The sequence below is a fragment of the Cucumis sativus genome, unplaced genomic scaffold (assembly GCF_000004075.3).
Source record: "Cucumis sativus cultivar 9930 unplaced genomic scaffold, Cucumber_9930_V3 scaffold53, whole genome shotgun sequence".
Taxonomy (NCBI): Eukaryota; Viridiplantae; Streptophyta; class Magnoliopsida; order Cucurbitales; family Cucurbitaceae; genus Cucumis; species Cucumis sativus.
In genome coordinates, this window is record NW_022279553.1 from 28,060 (window position 1) to 38,980 (window position 10,921).

At 35.0% G+C, this 10,921-nt stretch overlaps 1 protein-coding gene across 1 annotated transcript; it reads left to right on the forward strand.

The window, feature by feature from the left end:
- Nucleotides 1-551: 551 nt before the first annotated feature.
- Nucleotides 552-10,921, forward strand: LOC116405995 (NADP-dependent malic enzyme-like). The gene is made up of 13 exons (XM_031889706.1): nt 552-618; nt 2,199-2,319; nt 3,210-3,309; nt 3,416-3,471; nt 6,622-6,756; nt 6,896-6,956; nt 7,435-7,527; nt 8,247-8,408; nt 8,498-8,581; nt 8,661-8,767; nt 9,011-9,080; nt 9,444-9,609; nt 10,764-10,921. The coding sequence occupies exons 6-13, from the start codon at nt 6,945-6,947 to the stop codon at nt 10,919-10,921; spliced, it is 852 nt and encodes a 283-aa protein (XP_031745566.1). The 5' UTR covers nt 552-618; nt 2,199-2,319; nt 3,210-3,309; nt 3,416-3,471; nt 6,622-6,756; nt 6,896-6,944.

Below are 10,921 nucleotides of genomic sequence, written 5' to 3' on the forward strand. Positions count from 1 at the left end.
GAGCATTGTGGACTTTCCATATACGTTTAAAATTTTAAGTGAGAATAAATTATTGCTAGGATTTGAGTAAATAGACGATGGGCCTTTCATTTTGGGCCATAGAGTACAATTTTCGAAATGGATCCAAACGAAGGAAAGTCACTCATTGTGTGTGTGAACCTGATAAAGCCACGTAGGTTGAAGTTGCATAGACCAATTCTTTCGATCGTGTTGTTGGTTATCATACTTGTATCTTTAAAGTAGTTTGAACGAAAATGGACGATCCGAGACACAAATAGCACTACACCAAAATGAACTTTTAATAGCCCATTATTTTAAATGGGATGTGGAAATGAACAACAAAGAAAAAGCGGGAAATAAATATTTAAGTTCCCTCTAAATATTTTCCCCCATTTTCGGCCTCTTTCAATCTAATTCATTTTGCTCTCTAGTGCGCTCTAGCACGACTACGAAAGCCACGTTGAAACCCAACACGACGACTGCGATACCCTGCCTCTCACGATTGTTTCACAACAACATGCTGATCTCTCACCGTCGTCCACATTGGTTTTGCTTAGGGTTCGTCGTCTACCAGCCCATCCTCTGCTACTGTTAGACACTTGAAGCTAATGATTCAAGGTTAGTCTTTCTTCTTCCTTTCTTCTACCTCGTTTTTATGGTAAGTGCATTGAATGGAATATCACAGTATATAAACTCTTTTCATCATTCCAAACTCTGAAATATTACTGTTGACCCAAATAATTTATCCACCATACTGTAGATCTTAAGTTCCACATCCTCTAACAACCTCTGCTTACTATCTCTTTGCATCAACAACAATGTAAATACCTTCCAACTTCTATGCTCTCCTCGGTTATTGTCTCTTAATTTATGGGTAAGCTATTTTTCTATAGAAAAGTAGTTGGTGTGAAACAACCAATGGTCTGCATCAACTTCTATTTCATGAGCTTCGTAAACAAGTTTGGCATCAATACAATGTACTTTGGCTTTGACTTTATCTGTTTTCTTGTTGTACTGTATGTAGTTCAATTTTTGTCCTTTCGTGAATGCTGATTGTTCATATTTGTAGCATTAGATGGAAGAAGGAATTGTAGGGACATTAATAAAGAACCTTGTGACGTCATTTTTTTTAACTATCTAATTGAATAAATTGTAATGTTGGACAAGTAGAGTGCTTAGAATTAAATTTCTAATAATGATCCGCCAACTATTTAAGTCAAACAAGAACTGGATTTTACAACTTCAACTTTTATACACTACTTCTAACTTCATGGGACAAACACACCCTACAAACTCATACTAACATACAAATTATGGAGAGATTATGAAATTCTATATTTAAGAGTTTGGTAACAATTTTTTATTCCACTTGGGACGTAGTTGAAAACCTATTTCGAGATAGATACATTTTAATATTTTTTATATCTTTCGAGATAAGATATAAAATATTATTAAAATTAAGGTGATTCATTTTTTTATCTTTTATACATTTTTTTTTATTTCACAAATGTATTTTTTTTGTTCTTGATGTATGATAATTTTATAAATTTTATTTGTTGACTTTTTTTTTTTTAATTCTAATAACCGATAAGAAGTATATGTTTATGGATTATTTAAACTTTTAATTATTTTCATTCATAAGTAATATTAAAAAGAATATGGATTATTATTATTGCCTTTTATACAAAACCCTCTCTCCCGTCAAATTTCTTCCCCATCCTTCTTCCAACGGTAACTCTCTCTACTTCCTCTCCCCTCTCCCCTTCTCTTTCGCTCTCTGTGAGTAACCCATCTTGCCGATCCACACCATCATCTTCTCCTAGCCCTAACGGCGCCAGAATCAAGAGCGGCAGACCCCTCGGAAACCCAATTCGTCTTCCAAAGTCCTTTTGTTCCACCGTCACCGTCAGATCCCGACTCCATGGTTCTTGATTCCAAACCCTCGCCGGCTAAGTTGAAGAGCCCGCTTCCACCTAGGTCTCCCTCTTCTAACCCACTTAAGCGGAAGGTATGAAGACCGTTCCTGAGAATTCCATCTCTGGATTGTCTGATTCGGGTATGAAGGTATTTTACGTGTTGTGGTATGATTATGGGGGTTTTGGATTATTTGTCTTAATTTCGGTGGTGTAGTGACAGTTTTAGTTTAAGATTCAAGTTTGGAAGTTTTGCCTAGTGTGAACTGTCTCTGTGATTTTCAGGTGGTAGTGCGCTTGCTGCCGCCATCCAAGGACGGAGATGAAGGGGATAATATAATACAAAAGGTTATGTGTCGATGAAGTTAGCGGACAGTGGGCAGATGCAGATGAATTCTTTAATGAGGTAAACCTGATCAGAGGATTACTTGAAAGCAAACCTATTCTTTATTTGAATTTCGATAATTAAAGATTTGTCATAAAAAAAAAAAAAGGGGGAACTTCACTTTTGGCCTAACCAAAACCAGACCACCTACTCTTAGCGTTCTAGACATAGCATCGATTTTGATGAGGGGAGTTGCCAATTGGATCGATATTATTTATGGGGCCATATTCCTTAGGGAAAAACTTTCTCAGAATTTTATGATTTTGATCTGGTTTGATGTAGAAATATGGAAAGGCAGCTGTGGATAACCTCCATCAGATAAATTAGGAAGCGGATTAAAAAATATATGATATGGTTATGCCATCAGTATATATCTACAACAAAAGAAAACAAAAAGAATTAGATACTTAAGAATTCAAATAGCAATATTTATTAAGAGTTCTACACTTCAATGATTTTACATAAAATTCTCACTCTCCCTCTATTGTAGCCTTTTCCAGCCACTGCACAAATGCCCACGGTCTGTTCAAGACGATGTGGCCCTGAGAACAGAATATACAGTTTAATGAAATACGAAAAAGAATCCTACACATTTGAAAACAAGACATTACATTTCATGGGAAAGAAACAATGAGTACGTCCAAAGTAACAATAACTGAGTTAAATGAAGATAAAGAAGGAGGTGCAAAGAAATATGCTTTAAAATCTCATTACTGGTTCTATTATTATCATTAATAAGATTGATTTATTCTATAAATTGTCTTCAATATCTTTAGAGCACAGTTGTAAAGGAGATCCTAGTTCATATTGCCAAAACTCAAATCTTAATATTTTTTTTGAAGAGTTAGGCAAATCACTATTTAGATGCGGACTACTTTAATACTTCAATGAGATATTTTGTGGCTGTACAGGAACAGGCTATGTGAAAGAGACCAGGCTATTCGCAAACTGGAAAGGGAAATAGAAGATAAAGATAGGGAATTGCAATCAATTAAATTAGACAACGACGCAGTGTGTTTTTTTTTCCCCCCTCATGCTTGATGTGCTTACATAAGAATGTTTTGTAATGATCTGCTTTTTTCTTCACTAACCCTTTTATTCTATAATTTCTTCACAGGCTTGGGCCAAGGATGATCTTCTGCGGGAACAAGATAAGGAAATAGCAACTTAAAGGTTACATTTTTTGTTGATGCCCTTCAATTTTTCCCTTCTTTTGCCATTGATTTTACTTTTTGCTTACGCTAACATCCTAGCACATTCTTTAGTATTTTAATTTTATTGCAGTACATTATATTGAATCTTCATTTTCCTTGGCTGTGCTATAAATGGTGTTTCTTCTATATGGATTTGCATTATACAACAGTACCGTATTAAGTCATAAAGTTAAGAAAATTAGAAAGACACCCTTTGTAGGAGAGAACATGATCCTTCCTTTAAAGTAAATTGAGAGAATTTCCTCTACTTCCTCAATTTTAAGGCTTGAGGTTTGAAGAACAAGGATGAATAATCAACGAAAGAGGAATGAAGAGGTTTCTCCTTTAGCGAAAATAGCGATTTTTCGTTTTTCATACTTCCAAAAACACACAATTATGAACTTATTGTGCATTAAATTGATCGAGAGGCCTTCCAATTGTTTGTTAATCTATAGTTTCTGTCTCTATTTTAATTAACTGCTACAAGTAGAAGCTTAACTACATGGTTAGAGTTCTATCAAAAAAGGAAAGAAAAAAAAGAAGAAAGATCATGTGATAAATTTATAGAAATGCCATTAAATTATTTTCTAACCTTTGATTTCTGTTTCTGTGGTAAATTACTGCTACTAGAAATCTAATTGTGTTCGGTTAGTTAGACTTCATGGGTTTGAATTTATTTATTTTTTTGTTAAAGAGGTTCCATTATACAGAATACCCCTAAACTTTGTACTTTATATAGAAATACCATTGAAAACACACTCAAGACATAAACTACCAAAAGAGTTAAAAATACAGTTACTATAATTATCCTAATTTTAGTAATAAATGAAATTGAGAGAATTTCCTTTGATTTTCAGGAACAAGGATAATTAATCAATGAAAAAGAAATGAAGAGGTTTATCCATGCAAGCTTCAAACCAAAGTCAAGGATGTCGATCCTTCCAGGGGAGTCCAAAGTTCCCCCTTATTCTTCTCCCTTTATATTGATTTTCAAAAGCTTGCAATTTTTTTGGGCAATAGTGGGGGTGGGCAATAGCTTACATGTTTAGTCTAAACTTGGGGGTTCAAATGTTTTGCCCAAATTTCAAAATTTCTAAAAAAAATTTCCTTACAATAAGGAGCATTATACCTTATTAGCTTACTTAGATCTTGCATAAAAAGCATGACCGGCAACCCTTGACCACTGAGCTTGGGTTTGTGATGTAAAATTCTGAATGTTGATGATTATATGTGCTGAAATTTGAGAATAAGCTGCCGTCTTTTTTGGTTTACGTCCCTTTTTAGCGATATCTTATTGAGATGTTAGCGATATCTTGTTGAGATGTGAATGCTTGATTGAGAAAATGGTATGTGTGTTGTGAATGCTTGATTGCATGTATATAATAAATAAGTGCATGGATACTTTTCTAGCTTTGTCTTCCTTTGTTGCTTTGCCGTGACTTACCTATGATGCGCTTAGTCCAAACCTAGCCTAGATAGAGTTAAAAAAGGATAGGAGGTACTCTTTAGAAATTGAGATGGTTTTAATAAATAACATGAGTTAGGAGCCGTTTGTCTAGCCACAATGAACTGAATCCCTTTAGAAAAGGGTGGACATTAACAAAACTTGTTGCCACTTCGAAGGGAGTAGTCAAACTTAGAAACTAAGTGTAGAACCATAGAAAGGTTAGCCCACCGGTTCTAGCAAGACCTAGTTACCACATTGCATATCAAAGAAAGAATAGAGAGACTTGCAAACGTAAACAGTGACACAATTAAGAGCTAAAAAAACAAACAACATATGCAATATACATAAGAAAAATCCCATAAAAAATGAGGGGAAACTTCACTTATGGCCTAACCAAACGTACTCTTAGCGTTCTAGACATAGCATCGAGTTTGATGAGGGCTTTGAAAAGAGGAGGAATCCTCCCCGTTCCACACTAGGGGGAAAACGAGGCTTGTTGTCACTCCGAAGGGAGCAGTCAAACTTAGCATTGAGTTTGACGAGGGCTTTGAAAAGAGGAGGAATCCTCCCCGTTCCATAGTAGGGGGAAAACGAGGCTTGTTGTCACTCCGAAGGGAGCAGTCAAACTTAGAAACTAAGTCTAGAACCATAGAAAGGTTACCCCACCCGGTTCTTGTGTGCGTACCAAAGAAACAAAAGAGATAGTTGCAAATGTAAAACGTAAAACACGAGACAATTAAGAGCTAAAAAAAACAAACAACATATGCAATATACATCAGAAAAATCCCATAAAAAATGAGGGGAAACTTCACTTATGGCCTAACCAAAACCAGACCACCTACTCTTAGCGTTCTAGACATAGCATCGAGTTTGATGAGGGCTTTGAAAAGAGGAGGAATCCTCCCCGTTCCACACTAGGGGGAAAACGAGGCTTGTTGTCACTCCGAAGGGAGCAGTCAAACTTAGCATTGAGTTTGACGAGGGCTTTGAAAAGAGGAGGAATCCTCCCCGTTCCATAGTAGGGGGAAAACGAGGCTTGTTGTCACTCCGAAGGGAGCAGTCAAACTTAGAAACTAAGTCTAGAACCATAGAAAGGTTACCCCACCGGTTCTTGTGTGTGTACCAAAGAAACAAAAGAGATAGTTGCAAATGTAAAACGTAAAAAAACGAGACAATTAAGAGCTAAAAAAAACAAACAACATATGCATTATACATCAGAAAAATCCCATTCAGATTGTTTTATCTTCTCATGTTGGGCTACTTCCAAGCAATGTTTTAAGTGAAGGGTGGATAATAGCTCACTTGTTTAGTCTAACCTTGGGGGATTTCAAATTTTGTCCAAATTTCAAAATTTTTCAAAAGTTTTTCATTACAATAATGAGCATCATAGCTTCTTAGATCTTGCATAAAAGGCATGACTGTCAACCCTTGAGCACTAAGCTCGGGTTTGTGACGTGAGATTCTGAATTTTGATGAGTATATGTACTGAAATTTGAGAATAAGCTTATGTCCTTTTTGTGTTTGCTAAGTTTCAACTAATACTCTCAGTATTTATCTTTGTGCTTATGTGATAGATTTGTTATGCACTGTAGTGATGTGGGGTGTTTTTTCATCTTATTTTCTGCATCTTAAATACCTTATTTTTTTGCATCTTAATTGGTACTGAAATTTTGTTTGTTTCAGTGGAAGAGGCACTATCAGCATTGACATGTACATGTGATTTTAAGCAAGAACCAGGAGAGTGAGAGTTTTAGTGTGCCGTATTTAGAATTTGCCGATATCTTTTTCCCGTTTCAGCAAGTATTCCTGATAGTGGGGGTAACTCTCAAGTCTGCAGTCTTTTCTTCATGAAATTTGTAGATTATCTAAGAATACTAATATCATTTAATGGTGACATTTTTTAGCAACTTTTCTTAACCACACTTTTTCATTAAGTTTACTCTTGTTTAATTGACAGATTCTTCGAGTAATGCTAGATATTGGTTCTAACAACGAGAAGTTACTTAATGATCCTCTTTGTAAGTGAAAGGGAAACCTTCATGTCTTTTATCTCCATATTTTCCTTGTAATGTATTTTGCTTATATTGCTCTGTTTCTGTTGTCAATGACGATATATCTGGGCTTTTTTTGTTGTTGTGGTGGTGGTGGTGAAATATTTTATTTAAGCCTCTAGTTAATATTTATGCTTACTTAACAGAAAATTTGTTGCTTGAGCTTGCTTCATTTCGTCCTTTTACTTGTTTAAGTCCTCCAAAAAGTATTCATTACTTTAATAAATTCCCTCACCAGCATCATCACCTCTTAGTCAACAAACTGTTTTTTCCCAAATGCAAAAAAGGAAAAAAAAAATAAATAAAGACAATCAAGAACAACCATCAACAACATGAAAAAAAAAAGAGAAGAAAAAGATAGCTACTGAAAAACATTACTACCCATTTTCATTATCATAATCCTCTACTATGCTTTTCCACCTTCTAACCCATTTTTCCATTGCAGGATTTATTGGAGTTGAGGAGTCCCACAATCTTTATGTTCTGTTTGTTTCTCCATCACTTTTTCAAGGCTGTTCAATTGGAGTTCCATCTTCAGGTAATATTAATGTGTTTGTTTCTAAGATAATTTTGTTAAACACTTGTTTTTGTTGTCTCCATCCACCAACTGTTTGATGAAATGCCGCATTGAACAATTTTATGGGTTCTTGGGAAGCATGTGATCTATATGTGTTTGGAATTTGTATAATTAGTTAGAGTGATTTAGAAAAACTTTTGTATTTGTAGTTGGATAGACAATTCATTCCATATTTAGAGCATGATTAAGAGTTATTTTGAAAATGTTAAAATTACTTCAAAAGATATTTGGATAATTTAAATGACTTTCGTCTATTGTATGATGATCATGTTTGATAGATCGAAAACTTTTCTTCTTCTTCTTCTTCGTTTCTTCCTGCTGCCTATTCGACCTTCAACTTTGAGTGTAGTTGCTTGGCTGTCGAATGGCCACCACTCAAAGTCACTCCCTCGCCTTCTTATCACTCTTAATTTCCTTAACAACAAAGTCAAACTGCTACAGAACAATCGAATTTTTGTTTGATTAATTTTCTATCCACAGGAGGCTTTTGTATGTTGATCACCCTTGTTTTCTTTGAAAAGTTTAAACTTCCATACACGATATATTGGGAAACTTTCACATTCCTCGGGACATTAAAAGCTCAAGAGCATTGATTTTGAGCAAAATAAAAATGAAAATCTCTTTTAATTTCCAGCAACACCATATTTGAAGTTCATTGTATTTTCTTCTTCCAACTACAGGTTGACATGATTGTCTTGACAGATGGAAGTCGTATTCTTGGCCTCGGTGACCTTGGAGTTCAGGGAATAGGAATACCTAGATTGGAGGGAGAAGAGTATCTATCAATTGTTGATGATTTTATGGAAGCCGTGCATACATGTTGGCCTAAAGCTATTGTTCAGGTTTATTGGTTAAGATATCAAATTTTTAACTGTGTTCACTGCCAGTAATCAGTATCGTAATCTCGTAATTTGATTTTGAATGATGCCAGTTTGAGGATTTTCAAATGAAATGGCCTTTTGAAACATTACAACGTTATCGTAAGAGGTTCTGCATGTTCAACGATGACATACAAGTGAGTAGTTGATGATGTATTAATGCAGTTGATAATTACTTAAAAGGACATTCGTTTTCGTTTATTTCATTTCATAAAGGGAACTGCTGGTGTTGCTCTCGTTGGACTATTGGGAACTGTGAGAGCTCAAGGGCGGCCATTGAGTGATTTTGTTAACCAAAAGATAGTAGTGGTAGGGGCTGGAAGGTATTGTCAGCTGTTTAACTTTAACATTTTCTCCAAATAGCAATACTGCTAACGATTTAGGGATCATAAGCCTTGTCCTCTTTGTTGAAACAAAAGTGGTTGTTTGAAAGAGGAATTACTATTACTATTACTATTACTATTACGTGAATATAAGAGATGAAAACTTTGGAAACTATAGTTCAATCCTTTTGGTTTAACCTTCATTTGTTTCAACATGCTTTTTTTCCCCTCTTTCAACTTTAGTGCAGGGCTCGGTGTTCTTAACATGACTATTCAGGCTGTTTCGAGAATGGCAGGGAACAACGATTCTAGTGCAAGAATCTTTTTCTAACTTTCATTCTCAATTTCTGCATCAGTCTGTCCAAGTTTTTCCTTCCATGAGAGTTACTGATTTCAGAAACCAATCAGATGGGGTTCGGAATTTGGATAGCTTTATTATGGGTTAATTTGTATGACGCAGTTTCTTGTGAAAAGTATGAGGCAGTTGAAGAAGTTAAATGACTTGTGGTGGTAGTAATCATTGTCAAACTCATGTGGTTTTTAACTTAAAAAGAAAGAGGGAAAATGTGAACTTAGTCCTATGCAGATTAGTGTTTTAAAGAGGAAAAATAGAACTTAGTCCTATGCAGATTAGTGTTTTAAGTCTTCTATCTAATTGTTCGTGGGATAAATGCAGTTACTTTATCAAAAACAAAGAAGAAAAGGAAGGGACCACAAGAAATCAATGGTGGAATCGATCAGGCAGGGTGTGGAAAATTACAACTCAGTTTTTGTTTTCACTGTTGAGAACATGAGAAACCTCAAGTTCAAGGAACTCAGGGAGCAGCTGAAGTCACTAGCAGGCAAGTTCTACTTTCTGAATTCTGTATTATTTAATCTGCGTCATCATTTCAAATATTGATTAGTGATACAAATGTACTTTCTCTATGTTGTTTGGTTAGCTTCTAGATAGCACGAGAAAAGATATGAATAATAAATAGCATATTTTTAAAACTCAAAAGATAAAATCATAATGAATAGCATTCCTTAGGAGAAAGGATGAGGACACGTTGTTTCTATAAACCTAATTTTAGTTTTGCCAGTTTGAAATACTTGTGTAGTTTAGTTTAGATATATATTTAAACTAGCACGTTAAATAATAGTTTGCCCTGTTTGTGTTTGCTAAGTTTCAACTAATACTCTCAGTATTTATCTTTGTGCTTATGTGATAGATTTCTTATGCACTGTAGTGATTTGGGGTGTTTTCTTATTTTCTGCATCTTAGCTACCTTATTTGCTGCATCTTAATTGCTAACGATTTAGGGATCATAAGCCTTGTCCTCTTTGTTGAAAAAAAAAAGTGGTTGTTTGAAAGAGGAATTACTATTACTATTACGTCAAATTACATATTGAATGAAAAAGAAAATTACAATTTCTTTTAGCGCTATGTAATGGTAGTCAGGTATAGTAGTCATGCCTTTGCTCTAGCTTATATATTCATGTCTATGTTACTTTCACACTTCTATTTATTAATTTCATGAAGTCAGTGGGTTTGCAAAATGAAAGAATCGTCATCCTTTTTAAACCACTAGTCCTAATGTTTCAAATGAATTTTCCAATTTCTTTTTGGGCTGATGTTTCCATAGCCCGTTTCTTAACAAATTGCATGCCCTCTTCCATTTTTAAGGGTGAGATACCTTTTTGTATCTTATGCCCCAAACAACATTTGTTTCTCATTCCACCCAAAATAATTGGTTATACTTGATTTGTCCAAGACGTTCGGCCTCAACATACAAAGTTGGATCCAAAGACCTTAAAATATATCTTTTTGGTTATTCTCGTGTTCTTTGAACATTCCTCCTTTTATTCCTCACCTTCTTTCTCTTCGAATATGAGTCGAGGGAGTATCAAGAGTCAAAGGATGATTTCTTTATCTACAATGTTATCTCTCCTTCTAATCCTCTTTGTGGTTCATCTTCACGTGTGTTTACTTCTATTTGTCAACCCATCACTAAAGTCTATGATCGACGACAACCTTCTTCAATTCCATGCCCTACCCCTAAGGTTTCTTCGTCATTGGATCCAGAAATGAGTGATGATCTTCCTATTGCTCTTCGTAAAGGTAAACTTAAGTGTGCTCATCTTATTTCCTCTTCTGTTTCATATAACCATTAG